At 39.2% G+C, this 16,415-nt stretch overlaps 1 protein-coding gene across 1 annotated transcript in view; it reads right to left on the bottom strand.

The window, feature by feature from the left end:
• ME1 (malic enzyme 1) overlaps nucleotides 1-16,415 on the bottom strand; it is a 184,841-nt gene that overhangs the window by 3,638 nt on the left and 164,788 nt on the right. The window contains exons 10-13 of the mRNA XM_047733415.1: nucleotides 14,944-15,049; nucleotides 13,233-13,375; nucleotides 10,024-10,197; nucleotides 2,264-2,362 (exon numbers count right to left, since the gene is read on the bottom strand). Coding sequence (XP_047589371.1) covers nucleotides 2,264-2,362; nucleotides 10,024-10,197; nucleotides 13,233-13,375; nucleotides 14,944-15,049 — 522 coding nt within the window. The remainder of the gene's footprint in view (nucleotides 1-2,263; nucleotides 2,363-10,023; nucleotides 10,198-13,232; nucleotides 13,376-14,943; nucleotides 15,050-16,415) is intronic.

Raw genomic sequence — 16,415 nt, forward strand, 5'->3', positions numbered from 1 at the left:
TCCCCTTAGCCTAACTTCCTCCTTTGACTTAATTCTTTGTCCTGACTTCCCAGTTTCTGTCTCTGCACTCTGCATTTTCCCATTATTCTAGGTATAATATCTGAGTCTTTCTGAACTCCCCCTGAGGCTCAGAAAAGGGTGCTTTTGTACTTTCTCCTCCAATCATAAGCTAACACCTTCTCATTTAAATCTTCAAATTGAACTTAACATGATAATGTGTTGTCCGGGACATTAACAATCCAAACTCCTTAAAAACTAGGAGATATAAATAGTAGAAAATAGGATACTCTTTTGTGGAATCATAATCAAGCAGATCATCTATAGTTTGAAGTATTATGTGGTTTTTGAAGCATGCTCCCTCCCTCAGTCAATGAGACAAATAATGGTATGGGAGTCCTAAATATGGTATTGCTTTGATAAATTTGTTAATGGTTTTGATTTTCAACCAAAAGCAATTTTGCTCCTGAGGCGACACCTGGCAATGTCTGGAGACATTTTTGGTTGTCATAACAGGGCAGAGGCTGCTGGCATCTAGTGGGTAGAGGCCAGATGTGCTAAACATTCCATAACATCCAGGATAACCCCCACAACGGAGTCATCCAGCCAATATGTGCATAGTGCTGAGGTTGAGAAACCCCAGTTTAATCATAAAACATACAAACATAAACATTACAGGCTGACCTCTGCCACCCAAAATTCATCTGTACTAATCCCCAGTACCCCAGAGTGTGATTCTCTTTGGAGATAGGGCCTTTGAAGAGGTAATTAAATTAAACTGAAGCTGGTCGGTGGGCCCGGACCCAAACTGAGTAGTGATCTTACAGGAAGGGTATGTCTCTCGTACCAAGAGAACCAGGGATGTTTGTAACAAAGAAAAGGCGGCACGAAGACAGTGAGGAGGCAGTCATCTACAAGGCAAGGAGAGAGCCCTCCGAGAAAATCCAGCCTCCAATCCCCCATCCCAGATTTCTAGCCTTCAAACTCTTGTTTGAGCCATTGGGTCTATGGCTTTTGTTATGGCAACCCTAGTAGGCTAACACATTTATGCAGCAAAAAAAAGGCCAATTTCTCACTCATCTCAATTAAAGAAAATTTCTCTGAGTTTAGGTTCTTCTTGGCTAATTGTTCCAACAGCTCATCTGTCAGCCCAAAAGCTTTGTTTGCCCTCATTGTTTTGCGTCCCCCACCCGACCCTGCCCTCCCCAGTATTATCAGTTGTGATCTTGAAGATGTGTCTTGACAAGACAGGGGACTCAGGGTCTAAATATTACTCTACCACATCTGCAGTATTTTGGACTCTATCGCAAATGTGATAGGGAAAACAATAAGCAGGAAAAAAAAGATGAAGTGGGGAAACCTAACTGAAATGAAACCCTACTAACTTATTTAGATTATGGAAGAGAAAAGGAATGATAGGGCAATTAATGATTCAGCCCAATTTGTCAATTCCTAGGGATGAAGTGTAGTTACTAGGCTCTGCTGAAGCATTGTGTCTCATTTCTCTGACAAAATAAGCTGATACAAATGTAAATCTCAAGGTGTAAGGGCCTATTCCGCCAGAGCGGCCCCACCCCAGTTGAACAGCCATTTTGTTGTTTATGCGGTAAAATGTAAATGGATCCTGACCCCCCCCCCCCCAACCGGGGAACTTACTTAAAAGCAAGTCAGGGAAACCAGTCCCAGGTAACAAAGCCCAAATACAAGGGTGGGTCAGGTCAGGTGGAGATAACAGCCCACATGCCCGGATGAGTCCGGCCAGGTGGAGACATCCAATCAGTGGCGGGGAGCATACTGTCTCCCTAGTTACCAAGGAGTATGGGCCCCACCCTTTGGGAGCCTTTTGGGCGCCAATTCTGACCAAGGTGATAGGCTAGTTCAAATATCTACTAGACTAAATTGTAATTCAATTGGTCACTTATGTGTGACCTAGCATGACTGTGCAGCTTTCTCTGTGTGTTACAATTTCACTGGCCACCTGTGCGTGGCCAGACCCAACCACATGGCCTTTGCTCTATAAAAGTTAGTCTGGAAAGCAGGGAGGGGTCGTCCTCTCTGTAAGGGGCGGCCCCGACCGGTCTGTTTGACAGTTTGATTCTTGATGCTTGGCACGAAATAAAGTTTTGCTTGACCTTCACTTTGTATCAGTCTCGCTCCTTTAACCATGGACCCATTATTTGGAACCCAACAAAGGAAGAACCTAAAAATGCATATTTAGCAATAGAAGGAAGGAAACATAATGAGACCTGAACAAGAGTGGTTTTACCTTTGCTGCAATTTTCAGAGAAACATCTCTAATGGTGTTCAAAGGAGGATAAAGCCGGCCTTCTTCCAAGTGTTTATCTGATACTTCCTGGGCTATAACCTTTCAAAAAAAGAAAGACAAAACATGTTTTACTTAAGTGTAAGTAAATGAATGGTCACATGTGGTGATGTATAGATGTGGGTCACATTAATGTGATCATCTAATTTCGTCTCTCCCTTTGTCAGGGGTAAAGCTGGCTCCAGAGAGACTTGGGGATTGGTGGGATCACATCATTAGTAAAGACGGGAATGGACTCTGCATTGTCTCTACTCTAGTTCCTTTTCTACTGTGCCATGAAGTGCTGGAAGCTTTTCCTTCTCATATAGTAGGGGAATGGGGGGAGAGGGTCAAGGAAGGCAGAGGAGGAGGACAGAGGGGAGGGAAAAGGACCCTGACAGTACAGGAGGGAAGGGGGCCAAGGCTGATCATGCTGCTTCTCCTGACTCACATATTCCTTTTTTTAAGTTAACTAATTAATTAATTTACTTTTAAATTCAATTAATTAACATATAATGTATTCTTGGTTTCAGAGGTAGACTTCAGTGATTCATCAGTCTTAAATAACATACCCAGTGCTCATTATATCACGTGTCCTCCTTAACATCCATCATCCAGTGACTCCATCCCCCCACCTCCCTCCTCTCCAGCAGCCCTCAGTTTGTTGCCTATGATTAAGAGTCTCTTATGGTTTGTCTTGCTCTCCGATTTTGTCTTGTTCTATTTTTTCCTCTCTTCCTATACTCTGGCACAAGAGGTAGAGCAGGAGGCTGAGAAAGCCATGTTGGAGTCACATTCAAGGAGGATTTCGATTTACCCAGATTCTGAATTATCCAAATCACCCAACTGGCCTCAGCATTTGGTATCCCCAGACCCTTCCCTTTTTCTAAATCAAATGGCATATACTTAAACATTTGCTAAGAGAGTAGATCTTGCAGTAAGTGTTCTTATCTCCCTCTCTCAAGCTCTCTCTCTCTCTCTCTCTCACACACACACACCACACAAAATAATAATAAAGAGAATAGGGAATGGCTTTCAGTGGTGATGGATATATTATTTATGGCATACATTTTGGTGATCATTTCACAGGTATATATAATTTATCTCCAAACTTATCAAGTTGTATAATTAAATATGTATTGCTTTTTGTAAGTCAATTATACCTCAATAAAATATATTTTTTAATGAGAGGGATTGACATTAGATGCCTCCTGATGGGATGCACTGAGAAGGATGCCATTATTAGGCATTTAGTACTCCTAACAAAACCGCATACCTTGAATTCAATCATGAGGAAACAATCAGATAAACCCAAAATGAGGAACATTGTAAAAAACAACTGGCCTGTATGTTCCAAAATGTCAGCACCATAAAGGAAAGACTGAAAAATTCTTGCAGATTAAAGGATTAGTTTAGAGGCTATAAAGGCCTTTTTTTGTGGATAATTGGCAAAATTTGATTCTGGACTGTGCATTAGATAATAATATTAAATCAGTGTTAAAGTTCCTAAATTGAAAGATGGTGCAGAGATCACATTAAAAAAAAAATGTCCTCAAATATCTAGGGATAAAGGGACGTAATATTGTAAGTTGCTCTCAAATGGTTCAACAATAAAGTTCTATATGCTAAGTTCTTTGCTAAAGCTTCTGGGGCACAGAGGTAGACTCAGCAACCTTGAAGTTCCCTCCAGCTCTAAATTTTTGATTAGGTATTTCAGTGGGCAAGTCTAAACCAGTGGGTCTATTATTTAATAGACCTGAGGATGCAGAGAGGAAGGAGAAAATCTTACTCGTTTGAAACATTTTGAATAATCACACACTTATTTTTCTGTATCTCTTAATATGTTTTAGATTGTTTTAATCATGAAATTATTTCTCCAATTGTTTATTCCATCAGCAAGTATGAAAGACATGAGTGAGCATAACACCAAGAGAGGTTAAAAAGCAGTTCCTGCCTTTGAGAAATTTACAATTTAGTGAAGGAGAAAGAAAATGTTGAGATAGGAAAGCCTAGGCTAAAGGTGAAATGTGAGTGTTACGAAATCCAGAGGAACGCTGGAGGGAGCTTGCGTATGGGACTGAAGGAGAACTAGGAGTTAGACCAACAGGGAAGGGGTGGGCCCTCCAGAAAGAAGATTCAGATGGAAGGCAGAGATATATGAGCTGGACTCAGTCATACCCGTGTATCCTGATCAGGAGAGAGGGGTCCATAAAGACAATAAGGATTGGAGCACAGTCAATGCCAAATTAAGGAGTTCTGGTGAAATCCTATGGGTGACTGAGGACGTCTGAGCAAGGTTATTTAGGCAGGGGTGTGGGGTGAAGGAGAGCGAGATGAAGTTACTAGTATAACTGTTGTTTGATCAATATAACATCACATATTATGCAAAATACTAAAAAGTATAATTATATTGACACAAGTTGATCATAAAGAATTTTATAATAAAGACACTGTTTAACTCATTTATTTCTTGCTTTTGAAACAGGGTGTTGAGTAAAACTTTTCCTTTGCCCCAAATTTGGTGATCGGGGCCCCCAGCTCTAGTGCAAAGAGGATGAAGTATTTGACATTATAATGAAGCCACCAAATCAGTGGGGACTGTCACCTCCCTCAGAACCTAAGAGGGAGTGGAATCATGCCACCCCCACAAACACAGCAAGCCCTTCTCAGACACTGATATGGGAAGGATCAGGGACAGTTGCTTGAACCACGATTTGGCCTAGTGGGTAATGCAGTGGCTTTCCCCCCCTTCTTGGCTGCATGCTGCCTCCTCTTGAAGGCTTGAGGTGACTTCAAGGAGGCGGCACTGGCATTCTGTTCCCTACTCAGCCTGAGCAGTTACAGACATGCATATATAAGTAGAGGTGAAGAGAATGGGGAGGGGGCTTGCTGGGGAGCAGCTTGTACCCCTGGAAGGCATGTGCTTCCACGGCTGAGTGACCACTGCAGAGGACAATCCAACAGGCTGGGAAAGCCAAAGGAGGGGAGGGGGGCTGAGCTGGAGCCCAATCTCTCAGGTCATGCCCCAGAGTGTCCTTTAAACTCCTGTATACATGCCCTACAAGAAAATGAGATGCTGGCCCCTGCCTCAAATGGCCTGATCACCTAACAAAGTGGAGAGTTAATAAAAGACATGTTTACCCTCTTCCACACCCCTCTTTCCTGTTTCCAATACATTTGAGGGAATAGGCCTTGATGAGAAGGGGGAGAAGGTTTTTCAGAGCCTGGCCACACTCTTTCCCCCCAAGCCCCTCATGGTGCTAGGGTGGGGGGCCAGTAAAAGCAAAGGGGGCCCTCTGCCAGATGCTGCTGCAGGCTTCTTGTACTGGAGAGAGAGGACACGATATCTGAACTGGATACAAATTCTGAACCGGACAGATGTTTAATCCTTGTTCCTTGTTCACTGAGGTATCCCCAGCACCCAGAATAACGCCTAACACATAGTGGTACTTAATTAATACTCGTTAAAAGTATGAGTGGATCGAAACAGAACTGAACGTTGCTGAGATGCCATTAAGAGAAAGAAGAGAGAGACTTGATAAAGAATTATTCCAAACAACGAGTGGGACAAAATAAAACCATTTTATGTTGATTCCCCATTGAATATAGGCTGCTTACAAAATCTTGTTACTTCTTGTTTTTCTATAAAGGATTTTTAGCAGATTTAAATCAGGTGGCATTTCTTCGATGTTAAAGCAAAAACTTGCGTGGGGATCCAGTATTGTTATTTAACTGGCAAGAGAAAAAAAATGAGTAGCGCGATCTTGAAAGGATAGATAAGCACAGTGGTTGAAAGCTCAGGCTCTGATGGGAAGTAGGTCCATATTCAAATTCTAGCAATTTGAATTGAATTCAGGCAAGTTAATTAACCTTTCTAAGCCTAGTTTCTTCTTTGGTGATATAAGACTAGTAACAATTCCTAATTCAGGGGGTTAAATGAAATCAACACCAGTAAAGAATTTACCACATTGTCTGGGAAAGTAAGTGTTCAATCACATTAGCTATTTCACTTTAAAAAAAAAACCAGATGGCGACCAGCATGGCAGAATGGAAGTAAAATAGCTTTTAGGGTCAGATCTAGCTCTACAACATACTGCTAGCTTATTAGCTTTTTGATTTGGAGGCAAGTTATATAACCAACCAACCGCAAATTATTTCTAGGAGATAATATGTATAATGCGCCTCTCACCATTGGCATATTGCTGGTATCCAACAATATTGTTTCTTCTCAAGAATGTTACACAGTATCATTTTAAAGAGATTGAGGACAGTTAGAAGATGGCTGAGTCAAGAAGAATCAGTGTAAGTCTTTGCTTTCCATGGATGCCTGTCATACAGAGAGGGAGCCAAGAAACTATGGAACAGAGTCAAGCAGCAACAGGTGACAATGGGAAGCCTACTGTTAGGAACCAAACCACTAAAATGGAAGGGACTGACTTGGGGAAAAGGAGAGAGTTTACAAGAGTCTTAGTGTCACTCTCACCTATTAGCTCATTCACTCAAAAATTATTTGGGGCTCTTGATATGCCATTAGTGTGTCTCTAACCACACTGGGTGCACTTTCAAATGATTTCTCTTCGTTTCATTTTGGCAATGTTACAGCAGATGGATTTTCAATTATCCAGTGACTGAAATGAATCCATTTCCTCCAGATGCTATTGTCTATGGGGCTCATCTCTAGTGTCCTCTGGACAGACATCAGGAAGGGGGTGGGATGAGGCAAGTGCTGAGCAGATGGCACAGGAGGAGTAGTGTGAGGGTAGGAGACAGAGGCTTGCATCTCAGGTGTGGACAGGAGGTGCAAAGTCTGTTCCCAGGCTGCTGTACAGACAATGCAGGGCCAGGAGGGCTAACCCAGTGGAGAACTAAGTGCTCTTCTCAGAGTCCAGAAGGCTGCCAGAGTACCAGGAAAGCCAGAAATCTCTTTGTGTAAGAAAAATGCTCAGAAAATCTTCAGGATTGATACTGATCCATGCAATTTCTAGTTCCATAAGAGACCCAACTACTATTCCAGCAATAATCCTAAATTAATAAATTTTGGGTTGCCAAACAAAAAGATTCACCTAGATCTCCTACTTGTAAACTTTATTAACTACAAAATATAATCTAGACAAGGACTTCCCTCTTTGGGCCCTCTAGCAGTGAGCATCTGGGGTGTTGCATTTATTCTTCTTGCTAAGATATATAACTAGTTCTATTTAGCTCCATTCAGTAAGTATTTACTAAGTTTCTAGTATGTGCTTTAGCATTGTGCTAGGTGCTAACGGTGTTTTGAAAGAAGTATATGAAAGACTGTCTTTAAAGAAGATAATTTACAATGTAATTGTAAGGCAACACTTAACTGTTCAAAACATAAAGCTCTCAAGAGCATAATACAAGTAGAAATTAAACTCAATGTCAAAGTGTTAAAGACAGCCATGGCTAAGGAAAAAGATCAAGATGAGCCACAGCGGTCACAGAAGGATTCAGGTGTGAGATGGGACCTAAGAAGAGGATAGGCTTTTATAGATGAAAAATAGTTCTCAGAGTTTTCCAGGCAGGATAATAGAGCAGTTATACAGGTGTATGTATGCACACTGTGTTTGAAGCTTTGGGATGAGTAGAATGGAAGAATGTCAGGCTTTTCTAAGCTTTAGTGTCCTTAGAAAAGGGTGTTACTAATAGCAATGCAAATATTGAGGGTGAGAGAGGGTGAGAAGGTTTTATGCATCTTGTGTTTAAGGAGCAGGTCATTTCTGTAAAAATATCCATCAGGTAACTGGAGACATGGGAAAAGATAAAACCAGAGATACATAGATTTGGCCACTTTTAGAATTAAGATAACGGAGACAAAAGAATGGATGAGATCCCCGAAAGCATAACAAAAAGGAAAGAAAAAAGGACCCAAAAAAAGGACAAAAAAAAAAAAAAGAACGATAGAAAAAAGCTCTTAGTTAAAAGGGACAGGAAAAAATACAATGAGGTGGTATGAAAATCAGGAATGTTGTGTTGAAGCCTGAGAGAAAATCAGGGGAAGCCAAAATGATTTCGCCAGAGAGATCACTATCTATGATAAGAACAAGACTATAGACATTACTTTTTTTTTTTTTCTTCAACGTTTTTATGTAGTGATTATTACTTTGCCTGGATAGAAAATAAAAGAATTTTTTTTTCATGAACCTTGTCACTAGATGGTGCTGGAGTTATTTAGGAAAGCAAACATGGGCTACAATGAGTAAAAGATCTTTCCCCCGCTTTGATGTGACAGTTCCATAGAACAACGATTACATTTTCTTTAATGTATAAACAGCTTTCAAAATCTTTCTGAGTAATTAGACATCTGCTTATGTTTAACAAGATTTTTGAGTTAAATAAACTCTGAGACATCAGCTGTCATGCTTTTAGCACAGTGAAGAGAAAGAAAGGAGCAGAACATTATAGCCTTCAGACACCTGTTCTCACAGAATGAGGACAATTGCTAAGCACTGGGATTATAATCCTTGGATCACATCAATAGCGTAAGACTCTTTATCTATATTCCTAGAGTTCCCCTTCAAACAGAAAGAACAGCATGCTTGCAAGATGAAAATACTTGAATTTTAATCAATTTTTATTTAATTCAGTTTAGTTATAATGTTGTACCGTGGTTTAATTTTAGAGGAAATTCAAATTTCTCATTCATGAATTGCATCCTGTTCAAACATGGTATCAACCAGATGAACATTCTGATTATCAAAAGCGCATGATTTTACAAATATTTGCCTGATCATTGTACCATCGCCCTGAAGCTTGGGGGGTAAGGGGAAGTGATGGGAACCTGAAGGTTATCGTACCTCTTGTGCCTTAAGTAATAAAGTCTTTGGTCTCTGACTCAAGGCTTTTGTGCCAACATCTATGAAACTGTGGAAGAGAACTTGTTATCTTGCAGCTAGGATAAATTTTAGATCCTTCAGTTCCTAGGAATAGCTTAACATTCCCTATTGGGTCTGCTATGTGATATTCTGAGAATCTTTCCTGAAGGTCCACACTCAAATACACATCTGTCCTTTTATGACTTAATAAACACTAATTCCCTGTTTTAATTTTCTTGCTGCTTAAAATATTAGTTTCTATTTTCTGCCCTGAACCTCAGTGATAAATACTTTTTCACTATGCCAAATAAGACTTTCATTTTCAACCTTCAAACTGTTGTTATTGAGGAATTTTTGGAGAAATGTAAATACTTACCATTTCATTATGATGTGGAAACGATATTTTTAATTGTGTCGCTACTGTCACAGAATTCGATTGGAAGTGTGAAGACAAAAAAGGGTTCCTCATAAGAGATCAGAACAGTTTTCTACCTTCTATTTAGTGACTCAGTATGAACCAGCTACCCACCCTTTATTGTTCACTAGGAGAGATTTTCTTCCCCTTTTGACTTTGTACCTTATAGGGAGTGAGCTGAGAAGTTATATAAAGAAATCATTAAACCGCCTACACTGAGCTCATCTGGTGTTATACAGCCTTGGCGAATGTAGAGTATTTTTTTTTAAGATTTTATTTATTTATTTGATAAACAGATAAACAAGTAGGCAGAGAAGCAGGCAGAGAGAGAGGAGGAAGCAGGCTCCCCGCTGAGCAGAGAGCCCCATGCGGGGCTCAATCCCAGGACCCTGGGATCATGACCTGAGCCAAAGGCAGAGGCAGAGGCTTTAACCCACTGAGCCACCCAGGCGCCCCGAACGTAGAGTATTTTACAATACCTCAGCCGTTGTGAGAAAAATCTTATCCGTGATATGTCTCAGTCCACAAGCCACGACACCAAGAGCCACTCCAGGAAACACATAGGAATTGTTTCCTTGGCCAGGATATAGGATCCGTCCATTTGGAAGAGTGACTGGATCAAAAGGACTGCCACTGGCAAAGATCCCACGCCCCTACAACACAGACACACAACTAACTTTAAAAAGAAGCGTGATATTTTAAAATGAAGGTATCATAACAGAACTACTCCATAGTTAAAGTACTGAGTGCTTAAAAGAAGACTAATTTTCATTGACTCTCTAATAAGTCTGGGCAAGTTTTTATGATGTTTGCAGTAAGTTCTGGAGTGGGTGATTATTTCTGTTCTCTGTCTCACTCTCCTCAGAGAAGTGTGCAAAGCACAGGATACCCTGAGATCACCACTCTCTTCTCTGCAGGGGTCCAACTCGTAAGCCTAGCAACCCTTTCTATAGGGGCTTCAGATTATAGACTTCTGAGGATAAAAAAAAAAAATGATAGGTTAACAGAGCATTGGGAAGAATGACATTTTAGGTTAGAGTTTAAGGATCTACACATTTCAACATAATCACTGGGACAAATTTTATGTTTTCCTATGTTGTAAAGAATTATATAGAAAATCATGTAGGAAACAAACTCATTGGCACAAATGGAATAAGCAAATAAAAGGAAGATTAGATTATCAATAATTGTCAAAAATTGTCATATTTTCTCTAATCAGCATATTTTGTAACACTGTTTTGGAGAAACCTCATGTATCGCACACTCCAGATGGCAGTGACTTAGGGCTTTCCAGGTGCTGCAATTCCATACTGCTAATCACAAAGGAAGAGGGGCATCTGGGTGGCCCCGTCAGTTAAACATCCAGCTCTTGCTTTCAGCTCAGGTCATGATCTCAAGGTTGCGAGATCAAACCCCATGATGGTCCTGCACTGGGTATGGAGTCTGCTTGGGATTCTCTCTGTCCCTCTCCCCTTCCCCACCACTCACGTATTCTCTCTCTCCCTCTCTCAAAAAAAAGGAAGACACTGATCTGCAAAGATGAGGGTGGAAATATAGCTGAGAACAGTCAGGCTTCTAAAGAAGGTATAGGAAACCCTTGACAAATAAAGTATCACAATCTAAGAAATCCATTTGAGAAGTCCACAGCACCAAATCCCCAAGACATCATCTAAATGATCACAGGCTGGGCTGTAACTTTTACCCCTATTTAGAGTCTAAATCCATTAAAATGTTAATAGTATTAATTTAATATTCATTTTTAACAAAGACCATAATATACCTTTTGTATATAGGTAAAGTTGTATGATTCAACCTTCATTAGGGTATAAAAAGATGAAAACATATAAGAAAGGTGTTTGCAATCTTTAATAAGCTATCTAGCTGATCTCCCACTACCTGAAATAGTCTCAGCCTGCTACTTCTCCGCCATCTTGACTCCAAGTAGCGAAAATATATAAGAAAACAAATTCTCATCTAGATGTTTGTAGAACACTTACATTTTAGAGAACATTAGGTTCTGTTTTCAGACAAGTCTGATACCTTTTGCTCTGTTTAGCAGATAAAATATTTTATTAAAAGAAACTCTAACATAGCTTATTACTTGATATATAGATTATATATCTTCAAAAAACTGTATCTGAGAAAAAGACCTATAACATTATCTCTCTCCCTGCCTTCAGTGCCTGCCTACTCTTTTAGAATCATCATTTTAGGGAGGAACGACATTCAATAAATGACAGCTAAGCACTCTTATGTATGTGCATTTTTAATATGGGAAGAAAATCTCTCTATACTATGTTGGATTATAGTTTTTCAGGATTCAGTAATCTTTCTGTATTTTATATTTTTAACCTTTCCTGTGGTTAACCTCACCTCACCTGTGCCTGAATCGCTACTTGTCTTTGCTTGTGCCCTTTGGCTGAACCAGTATTTAAATTTTTAGCCTCAAAATGACTTTCAATTTTATTTCCTTTTTTAAAAATAACATAGAACATTAAGTAAGAGGATAAGAAAGAGTTTAGACCCTTTATATTAGACACATTCAGATTTAAAACTACAATTATATAAATTTGGTTAATTGTGTTTGTGTCTATTATTGGTGAGTCTCCAAATTCTTCACACCCACTGAGATATATGGCAAAATCACTACATAAACACTTATTTATTATATGCCTACTATGTGCAATGCACCATGCTAAAATTTTATTGCCCAGAGGAATTTGTTTTCCCTTGTAAAGACTTAAGGACTACCGAGGTGATGCCCTGCAAATTCCCCAGTCTAGAGATGGGTTGAAAATTAAAATTACTGAGGAGACTGAATGCCATCTCAAATAAGAAAGATAAACAACAGAGTAGCTCCTTGCCAACAATTTCAATAATTCTAGTACTGAGCATTTAAGGTTATAATATTAAAGAAGCAGGGCCATCAAGTACTAATTTGTGCAGTGACTTAACTTTATGTCATATTTACCTTCTCCAGTTCATTTTGGATTTATTTCCAAAATAAATGTGCTAGATATATATGACTCAACCACTATTTTGTGGTTATGACATTTTCAAGTCTTTAAAAGGAAGAAAGCTCTTGTCAACCTATCAGTCAAGTATATATTAATACAAACATAGTATAAAATAAGCTATTTTTTTAAGAAACAGTGAAGTACTGAAGCTCTGAGGACTCCTATCGCAACCCGGCTGGATGTCAAAATGGCCGCCCAAACGTACCATCCATGGTGTCCAATTCAAACCCAGGATTTAGCAAAGCAAAAATAAGACTGTGGTTTTATACTGTATGCTTCAATGTTCAGAAATAGCTCGTTGAGAGTTATTTTCATAAGCATCTAGAATCAAACTTTTTCCTTTTTAGCTTTCGTACTTCAATCTTAGATACTTCCAAATCACTTGAGGAAAACTGTCAATAAACACTGCAGTTTATTTTGTTTTACCAAAGAGGAGGATTTGTACAACAACATTCTAGAAAAGGAAATAGCTCTTATCCATTCTGAGTTGTTCACTTTTCTTTCAATCTTGGCTGTTTCATTTTTAAAGATTAAGTGGTAAGAAACTTAGATATCCTTGGCTCCCCTACAAGGAATAAGAATTCGGTTATTAAAATATCAGTCTGCACCAGCACTGGCGGAGCTGGGGGATGGGGAGGGGAGGGTAGAAATCAGTTATACTTTTGCTTTACCTTGGTTAGTTTATAGCACTGCTCTGCAGTACATTCTGCTTTGCTAGTTGGATTACTCAAAGCAAAAATAATAGGCCGTTCATTGAAGGCAGCCATATCTTTGAGAATCTGTTCTGAGAATGCACCACCAATTGCAGCAACTCCTAATGTAGAAACGAGAAACCAGTGAATAGACTACCATTGGTTAATTAATCTAAGAAGTCCCTGCCCTCATAACAATGAGACATGTCAGGTCACTTTCTAATAGATCCTAAACAAAATACAGAATATTTACATTAAAGTGACAAAAAAGAGGTAAGTTTGTTCATGCCAATGATCTTTAGGGTTACAAATCTGTAAGTATCTATACGAAAAACCAGATATAATATTCAGTTCATAATACATTGAGTTAGTGATCCATTCACTAGGTATTTTGATTACAAACATTTATATTAGGAAATTAAAATGTGCCTAGTATATGTTATCTCTGTATGAACAATTCTATGAGTATATTCTAGTCTCTGAAACTATAAAGTAATTATGCTTTATAAACCAGTGCTAACATTTAAGATAATCATTCAATTCAATTGTAAAATTTAAGTATTACTCAGTGAAAGAATCCTAACAGAAGAATAAAGCAATTAGCATAATAGAAATGGAAAAAAAATATTCCAAATATAGTATTTTATAAAAAATAGCAATAAAGGCTTATTACAGTTTCTGTTATAGAGTATTTGCTTTTATTATGATCAATATCATTATTCTCGATACTGTGACCTGTTTCACAAGAGCTTCTAGGAATGAAGTATGATACAAAGTAAAGACTAACATTATATATACACAAAATAAGGCATAAAGTTTTATAACTATGGCTGAGTTTTTTAGCCACATTAAATTTGACTATATTGGGCGCCTGGGTGGCTCAGTGGTTTAAGCCGCTGCCTTCGGCTCAGGTCATGATCTCAGGGTCCTGGGATCGAGTCCCACATCGGGCTCTCTGCTCAGCAGGGAGCCTGCTTCCCTCTCTCTCTCTCTCTCTGCCTGCCTCTCCATCTACTTGTGATCTCTCTCTGTCAAATAAATAAATAAAATCTTAAAAAAAAAAAATAAATTTGACTATATTAAAGATCTTATGTGCACATGCACTATTTAAGCTCCTGTGTTAAGTGCTATGAGGAATATAAATATAGTCCCTGTCTTCAAGGAGGGTCCAGTTGGATAATTCTTTGTTGGGGGGGGGGGGGGGGGCAGGGCTTTCCTGTGTATTGTAGGATATTGAGCAGCACCCCCTAGTCTCTATCCGCTAGATGTCAGTAGCCCTGACCACCTTACCTTCAACCCCTCCAAAGTGGTGACAACCAAAAACATCTCCAGACAATGCCAAATGTTTCTTTGGGCACAAAAATCACTCCCATTTGAGAACCACTGTCTATCTGGAGTAATCAAGCCTGGTGAAGAGCTGATTATGCCAAGGATCGAGAGGTTGACCGAGTTAGCAGAGGGGGCCCCCACTTGGGCTGGAATTGGTAAGACTGAGAAGATGGTACATACTAAATTTACAAATCTAGGTGTCCCTGGGGTACTAATGATTCAGTGAATGTGTAATTGTGTTGGTGAATTCCAAATGTCAAAATCTCAAAGAAGTTAAATTATACCTTAAAAATCAGTAGGAAAATGAATCAGGCCAAAATGGGGTCAGGGTGGGCTTTACTGCAAAGAGGGAGAAGTTTACCTATGAGGGCAGTTGGTTTTATTTCTTGAACAATGGCTTCCAGGCTCTTCATTTCTTCATGTTCATGGGCAAATTCCTCCTTCTCTTGTGTTAGGGCAGCTCTTCCCTAAGTAAAGCAAATAAAAAGAAATGTTAAATCTGCCAAATCATATGTGAGCCAAAGAAATGTCAGAATATTATACATATTACTGGTATTTGGGCTTATTAACATCTTCATGTACCATGTGCTATAGCTGCTCTTACACTCTCTTTTCCAATTATCAGAGTATTCTTTCATTCAGTTTTCAACAAATACTGTGTCTCAGAAAATGTTTTAGGCAATGGGGATGTAACAGTGAAAAAACTTAAGTGTTTCCCTTTCTGGACTATTATTTAATATTAAAAATCTTTTTTTTTTTTTAATATTAAAAATCTTAATTCTATAGACATTCGTGAGAAACCAGCACTAACAAATGGCAATGTGCAAAGTCATTTAAATATCATTTACTAAACATTACTTGTGTTAAATAACAGTCTCCTAGAATGCAGAGCTGGCTTCGGCCACAGTACTTCCAAATTGTGTACTATTGAGTAAAAATAGAACTTGATGCCGTATTTATACCATAGTTTGATTTTTCTGAACAAGAATTAGCTTTGCATATTTTTATCTTAATGTTTTGTTTACAAATGTGTCATGTATTATATCTAGGAAACATCTGGTTATAATTTTCTAGCTGCAAATTTTTAGGATTTTGACTTAAAATAATAAAGCCCCGCCTAATGTTACATGGAGCTTTAAGACTTACAAGTTGTTGTCATGTATTTCATATGATCCCCTAACAATTTTAAGAAGCAGGGCAACTACAGGGTGCCTGGGTGGCTTGGTCAGTTGAGAGTCAGACTCTTGACTTTGGCTCAGGTCATGATCTCAGGGTCGTGAGATGGAGCCCCTTCTGGGCTCCGCGCTCAGTGGGGAGTCTGCTTGGGATTCTTTCCCTTTGCCTCCGCCCCCACTCCAGCCCTGCCTCTGCCTTGCTTGCAGGCATGTGCACTCTCACTCTCTCTCTCTCTCAAATAAATAAATCTTGAAGAAAAAAAAAAAAAAAGGAAGGAGTAGGGCAAGTAATTGGCGTCATTTTACATGAGGAGACAGAGGCTCTGAGATGTTAAGGGACTTGCCCAGGGCAGATGCTGAAACTCAGTCTTTCCAATAATACATATAGCACAGTATAGTCCTGGAGAAAAAGCTTTACAAATGGTATGTTTGTTTTGGTACATTTGTTCTTAAATGGCATATGTCCGATTGCTTATAAATTGTTACCCCTGAAGATGGTACAAATTTCTTGTTTTGAAAGGTTATGACCATTTTATTTCTGTTTTAAAAGATTTATTTATTTTAGAGAGAGAGTGTGTGTGTGAGCAGGGGGAGGGGCAGAGGGAAGAGGCAGAAAGAGAAGCAGACTCCCCACTGAGGGGTCCCCATGAGGATCCCA

The sequence above is a fragment of the Lutra lutra genome, chromosome 6 (genome assembly GCF_902655055.1).
Source record: "Lutra lutra chromosome 6, mLutLut1.2, whole genome shotgun sequence".
NCBI classification, from domain to species: Eukaryota; Metazoa; Chordata; class Mammalia; order Carnivora; family Mustelidae; genus Lutra; species Lutra lutra.